The sequence below is a fragment of the Parasteatoda tepidariorum genome, chromosome 1 (assembly GCF_982258835.1).
Source record: "Parasteatoda tepidariorum strain Cologne lab strain chromosome 1, Ptep-v5.0, whole genome shotgun sequence".
In the NCBI taxonomy this organism is placed as follows: Eukaryota; Metazoa; Arthropoda; class Arachnida; order Araneae; family Theridiidae; genus Parasteatoda; species Parasteatoda tepidariorum.
The window spans coordinates 19,309,572-19,332,878 of record NC_141755.1 but is presented as its reverse complement, the minus strand read 5'-3'; the positions used below and the strand labels follow the sequence as shown (position 1 = coordinate 19,332,878).

Below are 23,307 nucleotides of genomic sequence, written 5' to 3'. Positions count from 1 at the left end.
TCATCATGGAAGAAGAGGAAACCTCTTTCTTTGTAAAGAAGACCTTTAACCTTACCTTGATGTTAAAAAGTAAAGTAATAAAGTTAAAATAAAATGTCCTATAGCTAAATACTTTTTCAATTTTTACTTAAAAAAAAAAAAACACACACACACACACACACACAGACAATTAAAAACTACAAACCAGGAAAAGAACAGACAGCATGTAATATGGCAGTTTCCAGACTTGAGATTATTATTAAACATTTATTGAAAAGTTTTATTTCTTGTTAAATATCACATTTCTTTGATATTTAAGTAATAATTGTTGTCTCTTTAGCAGAGTATATTTTGGTTAAAATTAATTTTATATATTTGGTTAAAATTAATTTTATATGATATTTCTTGTTAAATATCACATTTCTTTGATATTTAAGTAATAATTGTTGTCTCTTTAGCAGAGAATATTTTGGTTAAAATTAATTTTTTTATGTGCCCAGTGAGTAAAAATCAGAAAGAGTATTATTACCTTTTTTTCAATTTTAAGCTGTTTGACCAAACATTCTTTATAGTTTTTTTTTTATAAATATATATTCAAATTAGATAATTGACAAAACACCATGTGAAATGAACATTTAGTCTTATTTAAGAAAAGAGTATATGATTACCATGCAATTTAAAATAGCAAATTAACAAATACTTAAGCAAACATGCACATATTATGAATAAAATATGTCCCAATTTTTTTTCTCTCCACAAAAAGCATCTTCTCAGAAGACATATTCACCAATATCTAGGAAAATGGCATTTTATAAATATATGTTCATAATAATGAAACAAATAAAAAAATTTCTTTTTTTTTTTTTAAATAAAAAAAGTATCACTGCATTATGAAAGGCATTTTTTGTTTTGTTAAAAGAATGTTACTTTTCTTCACTAGAAAGTGGCAGAGGCACTTTGAATATTTCCTCCCACGGACTTTTAACGGCACTAATGAGTGAAAAAAGTGAGGATTTTGTCTCTGTTTTAATTGTCCAGTCACAATTTTCAGATGAAGAATCATTAATGAAATTCATTTCTATACTCCTTAGGTCATTTTTCAGTTCCTGAAAAAGAAATAATGGCTTGAATAGTACTTTAGAAACATTTAACAATCAATCAAAAAAATGAATTATTTAAAAACAGAAAACAAGATATTTTAAAATTGATAAATACAAAAATAATGCAGCAAGATAATCATGTAAAAATTGTATCAAAATTCATGTGATATTAGTATTTTGAACCATTTGTGCAATAAAATGTTTTGACAAAAAAATAAATAAATAAAAATACAGTAAGAAATTCGCAGTGGTAACTGGTGGTTCTTATCTCAGGAATTAAAAGAGAAACCCAAAGATAGAAGAATTTAAACGATAGAAGATAAACCAAAGTGCTATATAAAACTTTAATTCAGCCATAAATATTAGTAAAGTAATAATAAGTTCAGCCACAAATATTAGTAAAGTTATTACAGTACAGAACCCGTTATCCGGAAATCAGAAAACCGGAAAACCAAAAAACCGGAACGAAATTCGTAAATTTTCCCACCATTTTTTTTAAAAAAAATGTTTTTTTCCTCATAAGATTTTAGGATTTTTCTTTCTTTTTTGAAAGATTTTTAACTTACCATCATTTTGGAAATAATCATTAGTGTATTACTTCATCGTTTTTTCTTCTTTTTAAGATTATTTCCAAATAATTTTTTTTTTCAGTTGGGTTTAACAATAAAAAAACGGCTTTTTGTAGCGATTCAGAAAACCGGAAAAATCAGTTATCCGGAATAGCGATGGTCCCGATCGTTCCGGATAATCAGTTCCCTACTGTACAATATATCAGTAAATATTAGTAAAAATATCAATAAAATTCAACCACATTTATACATAATGGTTATTGAAAATTTTCACAGAAATGTGTCGATAAGCCAGAAAAACTTTAGAGTTCATTTATCTGACATGCTATTTCATATATAACTCTATATTGTATAATTTCTGAATCAATATAAAAATTTGAAAAAACAAAATTCTCTATAGAAACACAATTTTTTTAATTATTAATCTGTGTTTTTCAGCATAAATACTTCTTGTGAGATTTTTTTTATTTTTAAATCCTGTATCTTGTACAGGAAACAAGTATGATATAATAAGTCATTATAAAATATTAAACACAATAGTGTATCAATACATAAGAAATTTAAAAAAAAAAAAATTAAAATAACAAGAACCATAATATGGCTGCCAACATTTGCACATTATGAAAAATATTACATATATAGAGAATTTCAGAGATTTTTATAATCAATGAAAGAGAAAAATGTAAAAGCAATATTATATTTATAGCTTGAAATTTAAATTATTTACACTATTTTATGTTTTCAATTTTATATTATATATACTTGGATTAAATATTCTTCATTATAATTTTTTAACAGTTATAAATATTGATTTAATATAATTAGTTAAATAATTACAGTATCAGTGAATTATAAAAATTAATTAACTAATCCTTGAATAATAAATATGCCTCAAATTTTCACAATGACGAAAAAAGTAAACCAATAAATGAAAAAAAATAAAGAAATAAATAAATAAAAGAGAAAAATATATTTTACTTATGGAAAATAATGAATAAAAATAATTTTTCTTAATCCTGTAACAATCAGTTAATTTTCAAGAAAACGGTCATAAAAGTGCCTATTTTTTTAAATCCCTGAAAATTTTATTAGTGCTGACATCTAGTTTAAAATAAACTAACTATCTAAAATTACCTTAAAAATATCCTGGTACTGCCATCTGGTGTGTAAAATGAGAAATAAAATGTTTCCCAGGCAAAAGAAATGAATTAGTTTCATTCTTATTGGCGCGTTACTACGGAACACTTCAGCCCAGAAATATCATGGGAACGAGAAATAGAGGGCGAAACCTCACCCCGTTATTTTCATGGGAGCGAGAAGGAAGGGGGTGAAGGAAAAAAAATAGATATCCCACAATTTAAAAGAATTCAGAAGTAATAACATAAATGAAAGAAAATTAATTAATGATGATTTAAATTAAAACTGACTTACAAATGATAGTTACTCATAAATATACAATAATTGTGTTAATTTTTAATTAATGCATACTCACAAAATAATTTAATATATTTATTATAATTTTATAGTAACACTAATTGAAAATATTTAATAATGATATTTATATGTGATTGACTCCTTTAAGCAAAAACTTACCAAAGAAACAAGGTCAGATATTTTTTGATGATCCAAAACAGTGTAGTGATATAAACATAAATTATTCAGATCTGTGCATGATTCTTGTTTTTTGTACAATATCCTCGCAACAAATATATCATTACTGGTGATGATAATACAAACTGGGTGGCTTGAGTCCTTCTCTGAAAGTAAATTGTTTTAAATAATCAAACAAAATCATTATTATCAAGATTGTAAATCTCATGGGACACATAAACATTCATTTTATCTTTTTTGTTTGATGCATTTCAGTTTAGCTATGAACTTATGCAATGACCTGATAAGCAGAGCATTTAACCAAAATAAAAGTCATTTACTTCAACATTTTAAGTGCAGTCAAACATTGATATCTTGAACTTAAAGGTAGAAAAGAAATTTGAGTTATCTAAAATTATGCAATAAAAACAGTAGAATATATAAAAAAAAGTTTTTTTTTGCACACTTAAGAAAGCAAAACAATATTTTTGCTAAAATATGTAAGATGCACAAGAGATTGATGATTTAAAAAAAAATATTCCATTATTTGTTTTGGAGAAGAGTATAACAATTTATTAATTATACTTTCTAAGTAGGTAATAAGTGTTTAGCCCACAAATTGGACTGACTTTCTACACATTTTCTTAAAGGATCCACAACAAATCAATAAAATTTCGTACTTCCTTCATCTTTTTCTTGTGATAATGAACCAGAAGCTTTATTTTGTAGAATAACATTACTTTAATTTTTAAAAATCATTGACAGTTTCTGCTCAAAAATTTGAATTTTTTTAAACATTTTCTTTTCTTTTTCCGTACATTTTCCCACTTTATTGATAATTTGGTACTTCATCACAATAGTTCAATTTCTATAATTAATGAAAATTGAATTATCCATTATTCAATTCGAATGGTACTATCCATAATTAAATTTCTATTTGTAAGCCATTTTGAACTGACAACTAGGGCTGCAAGTTTGTCGCGGGAAAAAAGACTTGAAATTCGGGGGAAATTTTGAAAATTACGCAGATTCTGAACATTAAAAAACTCTCTATATAAATGATGCAAAAGACAGAAATAGCGCAAATAATAAAAAGAAGCTTGGAAAATATACAACATAAGTATTTCTTTCAATTTCAAGCAATATTAATATTTTTATTTAAATGAACAGAATTTTGGTACAAAGTATTGTACATTGTCAGATTATTCTCATTTATGCTTCGTCTTTCATCACTTAATAAATTTTTATACTTAGAAAATGATCTTTTTGCTTCCACGCTGTTTGTAGGCATCGACAAACATCGAATTGCCAATTGTGGATAGCGTTTGGTCTTTGATTTCAAAAACTCAATAAATTTTCCTTCAGCAATGCACAATTCCTTGACCATTGATTTGTAAGAAGTAATTGTTGTGAAAGCTCAAACATTCTACATTCAAACTACTAGTTACAAAATCCTTATGTCCCTTTCATTTAAGAAACCGATCCTTATTTAAGAAATCACAAGAAGGGGCTTCCAGGAAATATTGCTTGGATATGTAGAAAGGCAGTAGAAATTTCATTGCCCAGTGCAATAGTCTGTGTTACAATTTTTCTGTCAAAGATTTGATTTATAACATATTCCTTCTTTTGTGATTCCAAATTCCTTTGTCTCTATCAGTCTCTTACCCTCCCTAAGTGTAGAAAGACCACCTTACATGGCAATATTGTGATTATCTTTTATCTGTGAACTATTTTCTTGTCATTTTGCTATTGATTCACTCTAAATATTTAACCAATTTTTCATGTTCAATTTAAGGCTTCAGGAAAGTAAAAAATTCTGATAAATAAAAATAATAAACTAAAAAAAAAAAAAATTCAAATTTTAAGCAATTTTTGCTGATTACATAGTAAACTTTGAGGGTTGGTGATCATCAGTGAATAGGGATGAAGGCTATTAGTGTTGGTAAAATCTCTTTTAACAAATATTCAATCAATCAATGCAAATCATTCACATCACATTAGTCCAGGGGTGTCAAACTCGCGGCCCGAGAAGAACATTTTTGCGGCCCAGTCAATACATCCGAAGCAAAGTAAAAATAAAATAGAAATGTGAATTAGAAACGAAACCAGCATATTAAACTATAATATACTTCATTTATAAACTATACGGATCATTTTAAATTGTCCGCGCGAAAATGTAAAATTCTAATTGGCTGAAATGGAGTCCGTTTCACACTAAGCTATCAATTAGATAGTACATAATCAGGTTTATCCTATTATAGCAAGGTAAGTTGGTTATCTTGCTCCAAGGTTCTCAATCAATTCTGGGATTTGAAAGAAAAAATATGTAAGTTTTTACAAACTATAATCAAGATACAAGCTTGTTCTCCGATCAGATATGGTTGCAAGATTTATCTTTTATGGTTGATATAACCAAACACTTATCCGATCTAAATTTATTGTTACAAGGCAAGGATCAGATCATTACGAACATGTTTGACATAATTAAAGCATTCACATGTAAACTATTTCTTTGGGAGAGGCAACTGAAAAATGAAGATTTAACGCACTTTCCAACGTGCAACAAGAACAAATCTAGTTTAGATGATACTGCATCGTATCAAAAATACGCAGAAAAAAATTCAAAATCTTAGAACAGAATTTGAAACAAGGTTTAAAGTTTTTAATTCCTTGGAAGACAAATTTTGTTTGTTTTCAACGATTTTCTCAATAAATATAGACTAATACCCAGTTATATGCAAATGGAAGTGATTGAGATTCAGTGCGACTCAAATTTGAAGGCAAAATTCATTGAAGTGGGTGTGCCTGAATTTCACGAATATTTGCCAGCAAGGTTTGAAAATACTCGAAAATTTGAGTATGAAATTATTTCCATGTTTGGAAGTACTTATCAGTGAGAGCAATTATTTTCTGTTATGAATGGAAATAAATCTCCTGTCCGAAACCGCATTAATAACGGTCACGTTGGGTCAATTTTGAAAGTAGTCTCAGCCAATAAAATTTCTCCCAAAATAGAAAAGATAATAGCCGAGAAGAGATGTCAAGTATCAGGACCTAAACAATAATTTAACTTTATATATGCTTATTAGAATTCAAAATAAAAATATATGTTTCTATGAACATTGATTTTTTTTTTTTTTTTTGCGGCCCACCCAAAGTTAAGCACTGTTTATTTGGCCCAAGTTAGCTTTTGAGTTGGACACCCCTGCATTAGTCCATGTCTTTATTATCTATTTTGTTATAGTCCCTTTAAAAACTTTGAGGACATTGCATCCTTTTATTTTACAGTTTATGTAGGGCTTCCCTAGCATACTTTTAAATAGCTTTTCATTTTTGAAATTTTTTGATCTCAAGAATTTTTTTTTTTTTTTTTTTTTTTTTTTAATGTTTAGGTTATTCTATTTGTTGCAAAAAATTTGAATTGTTCAGGGAATCATAAAAAAATTATCAATGGAAGTTTTTTCTAAGTGTTAAGCACAAAGTAATTGTTAAAAGAAAATTTTTCTCTTTCGAGCTATCGAAAAATTTGCGAATTTGTGAAACAAAAGTTAGAGTTAGCAAGTTTCAACTGTACTATGAGTTTTGAATGCATTGTTTGGAAAACTAAAAATTTTTCTGGTGAAAGAAGAAGAAAAAATTTACTGGGCATATATTATGTTGAATTTTCCTGTTTGATGCAATTTAGACCAGGTAAGAACTTTTCCAATCACTGGATAAATTAGAGATATAACCACCAGAAAATATCTTCTTCCAGGAAAATATGTGTTAAAAAAAATAAAAACAAAAACTTTGATATCTTTTGAACCAGCAACAAGATACAGTAGAAGCTTGGGGATGGATTACAAAGCGTGTTGGGATTATTTTAAACATTCACACTCATGTTATTATTACTCATTTCTTTGCAAAAATATTTAAAATACAGCATTTTAAAGTGCTGATCAAAAGCATCTAGATCTTGACACTGATATAAGCTTTGGAGAATCTCTTAATCGCGCTGTGCCACATCTAGGGTATCTGTTACATTTTAGATTTTAAAATTTATGACTTTTCATGATTTTCCATGACTAATTCCAAGAATTTTTCATGACTTAACAAAGTTACTATTTTCTCTGACAAAAACACAACAATAAATTTAAAAAAGCATTACTATAACATTAATTAAAATGATAGGTATAACCAAAACTGATATACTATGCATCTTCATATTTATAGATTTTAAATTTAAAAAACAGAGTAAAGAAAGAATTGAAACAATAAAATAGCTGAAAAAAAATAGAAAAGCAAAAAATAAATTTTTCTTCTCTTTCCCCCCCCGCAGAATCCTGTTCATCGGAAAGGAAAGAAATACTCCTAATTTTTCTGTTTTCCTTTCGGAATAAAAAAAATTCGGCAACAACTGGTTTGCTTCAGTTAGAATTTTAAATTGATAAAATAATAAAAATTCTTTAATCACAGAAGTTTAAAAGATAATTCGCTCTAGAAATTATGTTTTTTCTTTCATTTTTTGAAAGAACACCATATATTTTTAAAGAACATGATAAAAACATTTATATTCTAATAAAATATGACTGTGAGTGATGATTTTGTTATGAATTCAGATAATCGGGACAAAATAAAATTGGGGGGAAAAATTTTTAAAAATTTGATTTTTCGGCAATCTAAATCCATGACTTTTTTAAAAAAAATAGTTAAAATCATGAGATTTCATGACAAATTTTGTTCAACACTGACATTCATGACTTTCCAGGTGCACGGATACCCAGCACATCATTTATGGCAAGTATATTGAACGAGTTTAAAATAAATCTGATTGTTAATAAAACATTTTTAACTCGGCAAATTTTAAAAATTTTATTTTTAATTTTATATAGCTCATTAAATGTCATCTTGTACATACAAGCAGTATTTCAGCAAGAGAAACATTTTTTAGATAAAAAAAAAAAAAACTCATCACATTAAGAATTAATGTTCATATGAAACAAGTAACTTACCATGAACAGAACAGTCCCACCAAAATGCAAAGAGGTGCAATAACACTTCTGGCACTTCATCAGATTCTGTTACTGATGAAAAGACTGAACTTTGCAATTGCTTCAAAGTCTCTCTGGTAGATGAAAAGAACTCTACTTTGCCAAATTCAAACTGTTTATCATGTATCATTTCTGCAACAATGAATATTTATTATAAACTAATTGACAGAATTTTTTTCAACATCTACTTATTTTATATTTATCAATTTATCCTTTTCTCAGGTCCAAATCAGCCACTTTATAAATATTAAATAAATGAAAATGCAAATAAAATTGATAAAATAACAATAATAAAAAATTGTTTTTAACAAAGAACTTCCTTACCCGTCAAGAGAGAAGAGAAACAATTACATATGTCAGCATCTCTTATTAATAAAGTGAACACAGATGATCCACAAGCAACAGATAACCCTTGATTTCCAAGAACAACTTTCACTTGCTTCAGTTGATTGAGTGGACAGGAATGGATTATTTGAATAGCTTTATCAACTGGTTCACTAGAAAAAGTATATTTTTAAGCTCAGAAATAATCAAACAGAAAAAAAAAAATCCTCAAAAATTAAGTCTTTTAAAAAATCTTATTATTTAAATATCTTAGATTCTTTTTATAAATAAGATACAATTCTTATTGAAACAAAAATTCCTATTTTTTAAAAAAAAGAAATGAAGTTGTTGTTTTAATAGTTGAAGGATGAATTGGGCAATTTTCCCCCTCTTAATATTTGTTGCTATGTAATTCAAAAAATAATTTTTTGAAAGCTGGAATTTTTTGAATAATTTCTGACTCTTCACAATTTGATTTTAAATGCTTATTTAATTATTCATCTGTTAGCCTTATAGAAAAATATACACAGAACATTAAACTTATTCTAAGTTCAAAATGGAATGGGTCAGCATGTATTTTGCTATATATCTCATTATTTCATGTAGGTTTAGGTATAAGGCACATTAAAAAAAAAAAAAAAAAAAAAAAAATCATCAAAAAAAAAACAAAAAAAAAAAAAAAAAAAAACGAGAGCATTTTAACAAATTTCTACTCATTATTTATATAAAAGGAAACTCAATCATCTATGAAACAAATGTATTAGTATAATTGAAAATTCAGAGTTCTGTTTAACCAAATATTTTTGTTAATTAAATCATGTAAAATGCTATTAAATATTTAGTGATCAAGTCCATGATATCTTTTTCAATAAACAAATTATGATTATATAAATGTCCTTCTACACACAAACAATCTGGGAAGGGTCACACTGGCACCTTCAGAATTTATAGGTATAGTGCAATATTCTATTTTTCCAGTGTTGACTTTCAATAAAAAATCAGACTAATTTGATTTTTTAAGTCAGATTTTTATGATTTTTTTTATTTAAATAGCTATTAATATTAAATTTTAATTTTTTACAATTTTATTTTAATAACTTATTAATTTTGCGATTTCTAAAGAAATTTTTCGAAAATACAAACAGCTTACAGCATATTTTCAAACCTAAAGATGCTTGTGAATTGTATAAATATAATTAAATAAATATATATGTAGTAATTTCTTATGTTGTAACACATATTTTTTAAGTTAGATGCATTTGAATGTATATAAATAATTTTTTTCTGGCCTAACAGTTATACACACATATTGATTAAATTAGTTAAAATTCTGCTGGGTAAATGTTTAGGGCAAAATCATTACTTCATCCAAGGCATTTTTTAATAATTCAGGTTAATGTTATACACTGTCACTATCTACTACCAAAACAACAATTTTGTGGAAATAAGAAAGGAAAAAAAGTCACATAGAAAGACAAAAATTGGGTTGAACAACATTTTAGAAAAAAAAAAAAAAAAAAAAAGAAAAGAAAGATACATAGAAAGAAAAAAATTGGGCTGAATAATATTTTAGACAATGGCATCACACTTGACTAGTGAGTGTGATAAGTGTCAAAGTGTTGAAGAAATTCTTAGGGTTCTTATAAGTTTTCAATTAAAACCAAAACTGTCCAAAAAATCAAATTACTTTATTTATGTTAAAAACCCAGTTAAAAAAAATTCTCCTGAAATATGATTAATTGGCTTTAAGAATGACTATTCTAGAAAAGCAAACATAAAAATGACATAAAAAGAAAACAACAACCAGGAAAATTGACAAAATCTAGTAGTACAAATGTAAAACCTAGGAATTTTTTTTATATAAACCATGAAAAATTGACAAAATCAAGTAGTCGACATAAAAATCCATTAGTGTCAGCAGCTATAATTTAATAAAGTTTAGTTAATATTTTTATATATTACTTTTAGACAGCTGAATTTAATACCAAAATTACATATATATATATATTTCAAGTCAGAATAAGTAAAATATGAAAATATGCGAATAGAAAAATTAATTAAAAATGCTTTTATCGCTAGTTCTGAAAAATTAAAACATTTCAAAAATAGGTTAAAGGCAGTTTTGCTTACTTTTGCTGGATGCATAAGTCATAAAGTGGTAGGAATTTGATTATGTATAGTTTATGGGAAGATAGAGCAAACAATCCCTGGAATTCATCCCCAGTTGTTAAAGGAACTATTGAAGCCTGAAATATCAAAACAATATTTTTTAGATAACAATATTAATTATAATACATTGACAATAAATTATGTCTAAGGTGGAATTTATCTGGACCAAACAATAAATGTGTTAAGATGTTTTTTTGACTTAAATAATATTGCACAAAAAAAAATTTTGTTGAAAATATTATTCTAGACAAAAACTTTTGTTATGACTATATAGGACTATCAATTAATAAGGCTGACATTGATGGTGTTCTTAATATTATGGATTCTTGCATTTAGTTCATGTTTGAAAAAAAAAAAATATATTTACCTTTCTTTGATACTTTTTTTACTCGTAATTGGAAAGAATTTCTGACTACTTTTTTTTAAAAAAATATTGCTTAAGGTTTCACTCTCCCTTCATCTCATCCCCCTAATCAAAATATAGCTTTCTTTTGCATGTTTGCTTACCATGTGCCTTTAAAATTTGCTATAATTCTAATCTCCCAGATGAATAACTTTCTATTTAATCTTAAAGCTACCTCTGATGATCGTGCATTTTCTTCTAATATTATTGATTCTATCTACAGAAAATAATTAAACAATTTTACGAAATTAATCTTTTGATTGTTTATCCTTTAAAGAATCAGTCCATAAGTAACTAAGCTTCTTATTAAATTTGAGTATAAAGTAACTTTCTTCCCTGTAAAGAAACAGAATTTTACTGATTTATTGCTGATATTAACAGCTGGGGTATTAACTAAATTCCTTACCAGTGTGTATATTGGTCAACCTTTAACTTCATGTATATTGGTACCATTAAACTTCAACATGAAAGATATATCCAAAATCAAGATATTAAATAATCTTCCATAAACGTATATAGTTAAAAATTTTAATCATAGACTTGAGTTCTTGACTGATAAAACCATTCAATACGGTTCTTTAGCAACTGACCTCGACTTCTGGGAATCATACCATATTTTGAAAACTTCTAATAATTTAGTTAATGGAATTTATGGTATCATACTCATTCCTTATGTTTGGAATTGTATTTTAATTTAATTTCTACATCTTACACTCCTGGGCATCTCACCCAAACACACATCTGCTTTGTTATCTCCTTTCTTTATCTTATACAACAAATTCCCCTTTTTCTTATAGGCTATTCATATTTATCTCTCTTTTTATTCAGCCATTTCATGTCTATTTATGTACTTTTATTTGTGATGATGAATATATGAATATGTAAAACACTATATGGACACTATAATTATGGTCTCTTAACAGTGATTACTTTTTTATAACTAAATAAAAGTGATTATTGATACGTAAGATAATCAATTACAAAAAAAATAATGTTGTTGTAAAATCAAATAAGTTCTTATTAAAATATTTTATTCCAGATATACTAACTATTAAAGATAGGAGTGAGGAGCATAATTATGTTCCCCACCAATAGTATTTAAACACATAGCATTCATAATTTCCAAACATTTCTTTATATTTTCAATAACATGCATAGAGTATTTTTAAATAAAATTTATTAAACAATAAAAACCTGTAAGCATGCTTGAAATTCTTCCTCTTTTCCAAAGACATTTATTTCTAAATGTAGTTTCAAACGATGATTTAGTTCAGAAAACATGTCATGTGTAACTGTTGTTTTTTCACCCAATATATTTATTAATTGGGTACTCTCATCTAATTCAGCAGAATGAACTGAAGTCCTTTTAACCTTAACAGGAGATTGATAATTTTCTGTTCCACTAGATACAACTTCATTAGGGTCGTTAAAGTCCTTAGTTTCATCTGCTAAACTTTCTGTGAAGGAATAATAATCACCATGTTCTTCACCATTAGCAGCCTCATACTTGTTCTTTTCTTCATTACGTTCATCTGCAAAAATAAAATTTTTAGAACAAAAATAGCAATTTCTTTTTTTTTAAAAATTAAAAATATTTTAGAAAGAATAATATTTTATTACGAATAATATTTGAATAATATTTTATTTTAGAACGAATAATATTTATTGCACTTTGTTTCGACTGAAAAATAAAGATTCTTTATTTCAAACTATTTTTCGACAATTATACTTAACTTCAATTCTATTAACACTGATGAATAGCCTAATTTTAGTATAATTGAGGATAAACTCGGTATACCTGTAACTAACTAAGAAGGACAATCAAATAACAAAATGAAGTATTTGCCTATATTAAATTTATAGAAATCTTTTTGAGTGAAACTAACCCTTAACATTAAAACTACAATATAGGTTACTTTTAAACTAGAAAACTTTACTATTTTAAATATCTAATTGATTTATTCTGCTCAATTAGCTTTTATATGATGTTTAAAGTAAATGAGCAAAGAGAAGAAAACTGCAGATATTTCATGTTTAAAATACTAAAAGTTTTCTAGAAAAACCATACTTCATTTTAAAAATTATGTAATAAGAAAGTAATCTAATTTGTAGCAAAAATAAAAACTGAATACAGAAATTGTGAAACATGCACTACTCCTTAAAAGAAAAGGCTTGAATTCCTATCATAATACTTAATTTCATTGATTATTTTGAAATTTAAGAAATATGCAACAGCAATTAATAGAATCAAAAATAATCAAACATACAGATGGGACAAGAAAAACAAAACAAACTAACTCATTATTTTTCCTTCAAAAACCTCTTGAGATTCCGTGAGATCTTTTGCTCTCTTAGTTACGTGGCCTTGTGATGTGGTTGGGGACCTGTAAAACAGCTCATATTTCAAAAAAATAAATAACATATATAACACTATATTAGACGTTATGTACACTATATTATAACGCTATGTAACATAATATTAGATCAATCATCCCATGAAATAGTGTACTATACTTTTATAGAGTAATTCTACAGAAAGTATGCTTAAACAAATTAAGCATATATCACATTATGCTTATAAATGGTACAAATAGTAGCAAAAAACTGAAGTGAATTTAAATTGATTAATTGAACTTTTGAACACTTCATAATGAATGATAAAATGAAGAAAAACAAATGACGGAAGATAAAACAAGAAAATTTTGTGAAGATAAAAAAGAAAAATTAGAATCAGCAAACTTTAATAAATGAATTATGATTATTAACAGATATCCGCTAATTATTATTTGCATCGTCATTGACCAAATGCCCAATTTTTTAAATAATCAATTATTCACTGAAATTCACAAATGGTGCATTTTTGTCATGTGGACAATTAAGTAATAATAATAAAATAAGATTTAAGGATATTAATGAAGATTGAAAGGGTATTAAAGAAGGTAAAAAATGCATTAAGAGAGGTTAACGTTTAGTAAAAGAATTTTGGCTTTTAAGAATTAAATTTAAGTTTGTAGTTCTCAAAGTGGAAATTGATTAATTTCCAGACAAAAGATATATTTTGTTCCAAGTGTCCCATTCTTGATTTATATTATTTATAAATGTAAAAGATTCTGACTGCAATTGAATATTTATGAAGTGTCAGAAGATTATAAATATTAAAATGCGGTCAGTATGCTATAATCATCAACACATAAACTTATCATCAAATTTATTTATGATATATTATGAAGTTATTAATAAAGTGTTTTTATAACTCTAGAAAATAATCATTCTAGCTTAATACAATCAAGGATAAAATCCATCTAGTGTGATTCTTTGGAAGTATACTAAGACAGCATATTAAGATATCTTCCTAATAAACCACAACGCTACTTTTTAAATAAAAAAATAAATAATATAACTATAAAATGGTAATAAAATATATTATGTAGAAAGTTAAAACAAACATGGAGTTAAAGAAAAAAAGACTGAAACTAAATGTGCTTATTTATTTATTTTAAAAATTGGTGACACAATTTTTCAAAACACTTTCATAAATGTAATAAAATTTTATTATAAATTGGTGTTCAAAATTTTATTGGACAAATGGAAGCAATATTCAAAAACTGAATATGCAACTAATTAGAATTTTTCCAACTTCACCTTAACTATTATTTGAGAAAAAAAAGCATAAAACAATAGTTCATTTTCACTGATACAATATTATATAAAATAGTAATTTGTGTTAGTCAGTAAGAGTCCAAATAAAGTAGAAACGTGAAACTAAATTTCATAAAAAACCCCCAACAAAAATTCATATTCAAATAAAAATAAAAGCAAATTAAAATTTATTGTTATTACTGAACTTTTAGCAATGGGTGATCTCACATTAACACATGACCACACATACATCACACATTCTCACAAAAGATAAAATTGTTATAGCTTTAAAAACTAAAAAATAACATTTTGAAGCTATTATTAAACACGAAAGAAATTCTAGATACAGGAAATTTTTTTTTTAATAAACGTATAAAATTTAAAATAAAAAATCTCTTTGAAGCTAAGAAAAAAAAAAATTGAAATTATTAAGATTAAATATTTCTTACAAAGAAGCTTGAGAATCCATTTCAGCGATGGTATTGAGGTTAATTTCCATGGATGTTGATGTATCCTGCATAACAGTAATGCTGTTTAAACTGGGATTACTTATGATGGTGATATCGCTAGAGTTTCTTCGCATGTAGGATTCAGAAGCAAGGTCACTTTCAATCTGATCTGCAGAATTTTCTACTTTTACAGACTCAGTTTCTATAAGAGGAAAAATGCAGTCAGTATATATTTTGAAAAATTATTTCATTAAATTTATACTTATAAATTAAAAGGCATGGGGAAAAATAAAAATAAGGTCTGGGTGACAAGCATATTTGGTCGCAGGACACACTTTAGTAGATTGAAGGTCACAGAGCATGTTTAGTTAAAATTTTTACTTAACAAAAAAGTTGCTTAAATGTTAGCCATAAAAATAAATCATGAACTCAGAATTTTTTTTTTAAAATAAAAATTGCATTGCTTTACATGAAAATTAGATATTGACATCATTCTTGCTATGTAGAGACTTACTAAATTTGAATAGTTAAATTTGTTATTTAGTTAGTTTTAACAAAAAATATATTTCATATAAAGAGCAATATGATTGCATACCAAAAATACTTTGCTCTTATCTCTTATGAGTTACTAAAAAAGTCTTAACAGTGATTCATATATAAAGCAAGCCAGCAGTGTGGCCTTACCATAGTTGAATAACTATTTAGTAACTGGGATAAATACTCTCAATGCCTTCCATATTAAAATTAAAAGGAAAAATCGAGCATTTATTTAACATTTTGCTAGTTGCATTTTCCTAAACAATAAAATAAACTCCAATGCAATTAATTGTATAAAGAGAAATAATCAGAGCTTAAGACAGTTTCAGAAATATTGTTTTAAACTTGATTATCGAACAAATAAATATAATTCTCCAGGAATAAATAAAATAAAGGCTTGTCCATAAACTGTCAAAAAGTTAGTTAAAAATGAAGAAAAAAAGTTCAGGGGACAGTCCAGTACTTCCTGTCAGAAATCTATTTTTAGAGTTACGAGCAAAGAATAATTCAGAATTTTAGGAAATAATACAGAATTTCGTAAAATTTCTGTGGTAAAAGTCATTGGTGTCAGGCGATAATTGTCAGGAATAGTACTGAATTTAGTACTAAGGCTTTATTTTTATGGAATATATGTGTTATAAAAATATTCAGTTCACACTCTTCAGCACAACACCTACCATTATAATAAACCTCCCATCATAAGGATCGACAAAGTCTCGTATGCTACCCCATCTGTGCAATGTCATTTTAATGGTAATTAGAATGTTTCAATTTAAAAAGAGCGAAATTGGCTCGCTTCAACACTGCAATCAAAATTTTGTTTAATTTTCTTTGTTATCTTTGTTTTTCCTTTTTAAGAAAATTACTTTAAAAGTAAATATTTATCATTTGCACTTTTAAAACAAAATGTTTTGATTGTCAATTATTAATTTGATAGCAAGGATTCCTAAGAAATTACTCAAATCCATATTCTTTAGATGCAACTGAACAGAAAAGACTCTTTATTTTCAATCTAAATGATCATGATCTATAGTGAGATATAAGAATGCTACAATTATTATAATTAATATGAATCACACTTTTTATTCAAAAATTTTAAATTATATCTTTATGGAATATTTTTCTCTTTTAGTGGTTCATTTTGAACATGTGGTATTCAAATTACTCTTGATATTGGTTAGACTTAACAGTTTTTTTAATGCATTTAATGGAAATGGTTGTTAACCCTGAATGGAGAGTTTAAAGACACAAAAGCAGAAAATTAAGATTAGATAGATTTTCTATTTTTAAAGAAAATTTTTATTTTAAAATTTTACTTACCTCGATTTAGCTGTTCATTAGCTGAAACAGGAACAGATTTTCTACAAAAAAAAGTTATTCATTAATAAATTTATTAATTTTTCTTTTTTATGCAAATAATATTTCAAAAAAAAAAAAAAATCTGACTTTTCAAGACTGATATTCTTAAATTTTTGAAATCCGTTGCATAAATTTTATTATTAATTTTTCAGTTGTGACTTAATATGCACAAAATATATCCCAATTTTTTTTTTTTTCGGAAAAAAACACTGGACTCTTCAAATTTAAAGCGATTCATTTTTCCTAATTTTTTTGGGGCATTTTAATTGAATTCCCTGACATTTGCCACATTGATAAAAATGTCTTAACTTTTCCTTATTCTTATTGATTTCCCAGTTCTGTGGCAACACTGAACATCATAAGAAGATTTTGGTAATCTTATTTTTTTTCTTCCTACTTCTAGAACAATAATTATTATTTGATATTTCTCTCATTTTAATTGGTAAATATTATATCATATAAGAATTTCAACTATGGTCACACTATTAAATTTTACATTTGATATTTTAAATTTTTTACATAATATTTATTAAAAGACTACTTTTAAGAAAACTGCAAATGACTACAACATTTGAATTATAAAAAATAAAAAAAAGAACCTTAAAGTATGCATGCATTAACACAAAAAGTACTAAACAAATATTGAATGTGATTAAGACTAAGACTTAAATTTTATTTAAGTCTTTAAAAACTACCTTTTAAGAATTGGAGAAAGCTTGATAGATGAAAACAAGCTGGCTATTATGCTCCCTGATGATGGTGAACCAGTTGATAGGACATCAGGCGATTTATCTGATGTTTTCTTTGTTGAATTAAGTTGCTTGGTTACATCCAGAGTTGGCATGGCGACTGAAGGCAGAGGAACAGTTTCCATTTCAGCAAGAATGTGATTACCACAATTTGGACAAGCATCCACTTCTTCTTCATATTCTTCAAGAAAATATATCACAATAAATATACAGGTATAGAATGAAATATTAAACTCAAAATAATGTGAAAAAACGAAAATTTAGAAATTTAACAATAAACTTAAGAAAAAAAATGCTTGAGTTTAAAGATTTAGTTATCATTTAATACATAAAAAAAATGTTTTTTAGAATTCAGAAAGCACATGCTGGGTTTGAAAATCGAAGCTAGTAAACATTTTATACATATATATATTTAATATTAAGCAGAATAGCAGTAATATGTCGAGATACATTAGGCAAATTATGAAAAACTTATTTATAAAGTTTGTATTACTATTACCATAAAATTATTAATTGAAAATAAAATTACCAAAAAAAATAAATAAATAAAAAATAAAGGATTATATATTTAAGTGACAAACAAAGCGATTATAACAGTTCTTTTACATATTTATTTTATCGAAAACTTCAGCTTATTTTATTCATTTTTAGCCTATGTATATACTAAAAAACAAATTCAGAACTGGAGTAGATGCCGATATAAACCAGTGAATACGATTGTTGGCAATTAAAACCTAAATTTAAGACAAATATTGATAAAATGATGAAAAAATTTTGTTCTTAACATTAAATAATTTCAAACTAATTAGTAGTCTTTCTTTGGCTTATCTGCTCGAATGTCATTGAAAAAAATCGAAGTTCCGCTACAAAAAGTCAATCATTTAGTATTCTAAAGATGATCTAGATGCACTGATCTAGACCACCTACTTCTAATAGACTGAAAGACTATTAACAACATCTTTTCCTTCTAAAATTGTGGTACCATCCTGGTACTTGTCAATGATACTAAATATTTCTATTCTAATCACAACTTCAATAATTATGTGTGTGTGTGTGTATTTTCATATATATATACAAGTAATATAATTTAATTCATTTATAATATTCAAATTCCTTTTTTTAAATTAAAAAAAAAAATGAAATCCAATTATACTATAATTTGAAAAATTAAAACAACATTCATAAGAGAATTTCAATGTTTTTTAAATAAAAAAAATTAGAATAACTTTGGAATAGAACATCATTTAATAATTTCTTTTTGCCATATTTAAAATTTTAAAAATTGTGTATTAAAGACACACATTATAATAGTTTAAAACACAATCATTTATAATAATACATTGATATATTTTCTAATACTTCCTTTAATTAAAGAACATCAGATTTTATAGAAAAATTCTCCCTTTCATCAATAAATTTTGGATTTGATTGAACTATTAGTCAAGATTTTGATTATGAAGATTTATGCTTTAAAGATAACTAAAATTCCTTCTGAGCTTTAGCAAGATAACTAAAAAATTAACTAAAATTTATATTTTTAATGAAATAAAACAATACATCTGACAATTAGAAAATATCAAAACTAAATATTATGATTTTACAAATATTTCAGTTATTTATAGATGTTGATTACAACTTTAAATTTGTATAAACTGACAAATAAAATTTCTAATTTCCATTAAAATTTAATAATTTTTAAAAAATGAGAATGAAAGATCAAATTTTAAAAAATGCAACACCTTTTTTTAAAATCTTATTATACTGATTAGCTGGCATTGAAAGAAGAAAAATAAAACTAACCTTTAGAAGAATCATAACTGGATGATAGAACAGCTTTTTTAATAGGTGGAAGTTTTCTTTTAATCAATTTTTTATGAGCAGCTTGCTTGGAAAACTGAGAATTGCACTTGAAGCACTGTATTAAAAATAATAATATTTTTTTTTAAAAACAATATCCCAAATAAAACAACAAAAAAAATACACAAATTTTACAACAAAAACAAAAAAAAAAGTATAAACTTTATTGAAAACAAAAGAGCGAGGCTAAAGCAAGACTTCAAGATTTCATTCAAAAATATCATTTAAGTATTGAACATTTAACAAAAAAATAGATATTTCACTATAATTATCATAAGAAATTTAGACACATATTTAAAATTCATTGTTTATAGGAATTAAGAATAAATGTAACAAAGGTTAAACTATCTAATACAATATATAATTATTTAGTTTTTGTAAAACATGAAATAAATTTGTAATAAATTACAAAAGTGAACTTTTAAAAATTAATAACAATTTTATAAAACGAAAACATAGAGCTTAAAGGAATATATCCTATCAGCATAAAAAGAAAAGAAAACGAGTACTACAATATACTATTATAGCCAAACAGGTATCAAAATCGAACTGTTTCAATTTAATTATTCATTTATTATTATTTTTTTGGAAAATGTGTATGTAACTGCAAAACATAAATCTATTTGATTTAGATAGAAAATAATCCAACATAGCAATGTATTTATTTTTTACAGCAGTTTTAAATAATAGAAAAAATAAGCGGCATGAAATAACCATTTTTGAACAAAAAATAAAAATCAATATACAACTAAAGCAGAAAACAGAAATTATAATTTAAAGTCAACAAAATTTATACTTTTAGTAAATGAAATAATCAAACTATTATATAAAAAATAAACAAAACTTTTCAAAATCTTTCTTGAATAGAAAATGAACAAAATCCAATTCATATTATAATATCCTCATTAAAGTTTAATGATCATTTAAGTAACAATTAAGTAACATGTAAATATCAAAATAATTTTTTAAAAAATGCGTGTTTAAACATACATACTTCAAGAGCACCAAGAGTAACATCTTTTAAAGTTTTAGCATCAGCAAATGGCTGCAAAATTTTAGAAAGAGCCTAAAATATAAATACTAATTAGTTGAGAATGCAAACAAGTAAAACAACTTATATATTCAAGGAATAGATATTATATAGGTGGCCCAGTAGCTGACTGGTAGTAAGTATTCCATGCCTCTGTGCCACAGGCTTAGGGTTCTATTCTTGAACTGGTAAGGCTGACTTAGACACTCATCCCTTCAGTGGTTTGCGTTCAACTGATCACCTAACCGAAACATCTGTTCCTGTATGACAGAGTCCAAGGTTATAAAAACTAGAATGGGCATTAGGGTGGAACAACTTTTTTTTCTCGATAATTGAAAAGCACTACCTGCTAAAAGTTGTATGTCCATTTTATGTTAGCACTGACCACAGTGCTAACATAAAATATCCTCAGTGGTAGACAGATTATGGGTTAGAGTCTCCTTGTCATCAGGCTAACTGATGGAGGTTTTTCTTTCCATGTAATGCAAATGCGAGTTAGTTCTATCAAAAAGTCCTCCACGAAGGCAAATTTCCCCCAATAATTGATCCATGAGTTTCCCTGTCTTCTGGATTGGGTTCAAAATTACGAAGCTATGGATTTGAACATTAGTAGTCATAAACCCAAAAAATTGACCCAATTGACTGTTCAATGACGGTTCTAAAATAAAATCTTTACGTGTGCACTATCCATCTTTATGAGAAAAAAAAATACATTGCTGGCTTAAAAATCCATGTTTACAGTACTTCCCAAAATATCTTGCTGATTTTCTTCTGTCGCAAAAGTAAATAAATCTGCACCATATCGCAATACGACAGAAAATTATTATAAAAATTGCAAAATTCAAAAACATTGCAGAAAAGGAAAATATGATAGAAAAATTTTGGAAAAAAAATCCCTTGCAATATTACATTCAATACATAAAGTTTGAGAGGAAACAGAAGTTTATTCTGACAAGTTCTAAAAATTTGAAAAATTTACAATATATATGAGCTGTCTCACGTTACAATATACATGAGCTGTCTCACCACTAAGTTTAGATAAAATATTGTATATAATAAATTTTTTTTAAATTTTTAAAGAAAAAAAAATCAGAAACTTATAGTATTACCAATTAATTTAAGAGAGAGTTTAAAAAATTTATGTCAGTTAAAAAAAATACTAACATCAACTTAACTTTTGAACTCTGTAAACTTTAGTTTATAATATATCTTTGCAGTTAGGGAAAATAGTTAAGTTAGGGCTACATAATTAAGACAACAGTTTATATCAAAATTAAATAATTTTTGTTGACTATTTTCCATGCTTGATTTGTGTTATCTATTGTTCTTTCCTCAGTTTTTCAAAATTCCATTATTTGTAATCTGATTTCATTACAACATACAATTTTTGGAGACCACATTATTGTACCATCTTTTTTTTTCCCACAAGAAAAATTTAATCTACTGATTTTCCAAATGCAGAAGATTGCGTATTGGCACAGAAAGAAGGAAAAAGAGATAAAAATGCAGAAAGCTTCTGCAAAATGTGGAAGAGTTAAAAGCTAAGTAAATATTAAGTACAACAAAAAATACATGATAGTTAAAAACACAAATTTTTTACCTCAGCACGCTCCAAATTTTCCATCAAATACAGTCTTTTCTGCTTAGTTGATTTTAATGTATCAAATTCCAAATGAATTTTGTGCTGAAGTTTGTCACCCTGTTTGTCAATAAATATATAAAATTATTTTATAAACAAAAAATAGATAAAAATGCATACATTTATTTAAAAGACAAATAAACCATATACAGGTCTGAAACTGCAAAAAGAAGTTAAAGGAGAAAATGCTCACGAGTTAAAAATATTAAAACGATGTACTTGAAAAGCAATTAAGGAGATAATTATGTGTGAAGCAAATTTATCAACTATCAATATTTTTGTTTAATGTTGCTTCTAGGTTGCACAGAATCAAATGTAATAGCATATAATATTAATTACAGCAAAATTTTAAACAAGACAATTGATATACTATCAGTAATAGATCAATAGATTTAAAAATGTTCCCATATTCTTGGAATTATAAAATATTAGTGACATAAAATTTTAATCAAATAAGTAATTTAAATATGAAATAAATAAAACTGCAAATTTAAATAGAAACGATTTGGTAATAAAACTGACTGTAAAATCTGCAGATTTATTGCAAAACATATTAACATAATAATATAAAAAAATTTGATGATAATTTTATAGTAAACTACTTAAAAATTTCCAATCAACTTAATTTGATTGAATTTTATACATTTTGCAAAAAGCATGATGGAAAATTATTAACAAAGTGGCTATAATGCAATTAACAACACTTTGTTTTTATAGCATCCTGAATTCATAAAACCTTTTCAGCGGCAAGCTTCACATTTTAATATAAATTTATAACAATCTAAGAACAGACACTCAGTTAAATTGGCAACTATATTACTATAAATAAAAGCACATCAACTTTCAGTAAACCACTTTGAAAAATGTAGATAGCTAACACATGA

General features: G+C 25.9%; 1 protein-coding gene across 2 annotated transcripts in view; it reads right to left on the bottom strand.

Moving 5' to 3' along the window:
• Positions 1 to 611: 611 nt before the first annotated feature.
• The window catches only part of LOC107456790 (uncharacterized), a 42,928-nt gene continuing 20,232 nt past the window's right edge, over positions 612 to 23,307 (bottom strand). The window contains exons 12-25 of one of the 2 annotated variants that reach the window (XM_043042412.3): positions 22,385 to 22,483; positions 20,749 to 20,820; positions 19,698 to 19,812; positions 17,844 to 18,078; positions 17,110 to 17,150; positions 15,253 to 15,454; positions 13,463 to 13,548; positions 12,359 to 12,696; positions 10,723 to 10,838; positions 8,593 to 8,765; positions 8,230 to 8,400; positions 3,242 to 3,405; positions 907 to 1,085; positions 612 to 772 (exon numbers count right to left, since the gene is read on the bottom strand). In XM_043042412.3, the coding sequence (XP_042898346.2) occupies positions 763 to 772; positions 907 to 1,085; positions 3,242 to 3,405; positions 8,230 to 8,400; positions 8,593 to 8,765; positions 10,723 to 10,838; positions 12,359 to 12,696; positions 13,463 to 13,548; positions 15,253 to 15,454; positions 17,110 to 17,150; positions 17,844 to 18,078; positions 19,698 to 19,812; positions 20,749 to 20,820; positions 22,385 to 22,483 (2,001 nt within the window). In that variant the 3' untranslated portion in view covers positions 612 to 762. Of the gene's footprint in view, positions 773 to 828; positions 1,086 to 3,241; positions 3,406 to 8,229; positions 8,401 to 8,592; positions 8,766 to 10,722; positions 10,839 to 12,358; positions 12,697 to 13,462; positions 13,549 to 15,252; positions 15,455 to 17,109; positions 17,151 to 17,843; positions 18,079 to 19,697; positions 19,813 to 20,748; positions 20,821 to 22,384; positions 22,484 to 23,307 lie in introns of those variants that run through there. The other variant, XM_087160036.1, reaches the window with a different exon arrangement.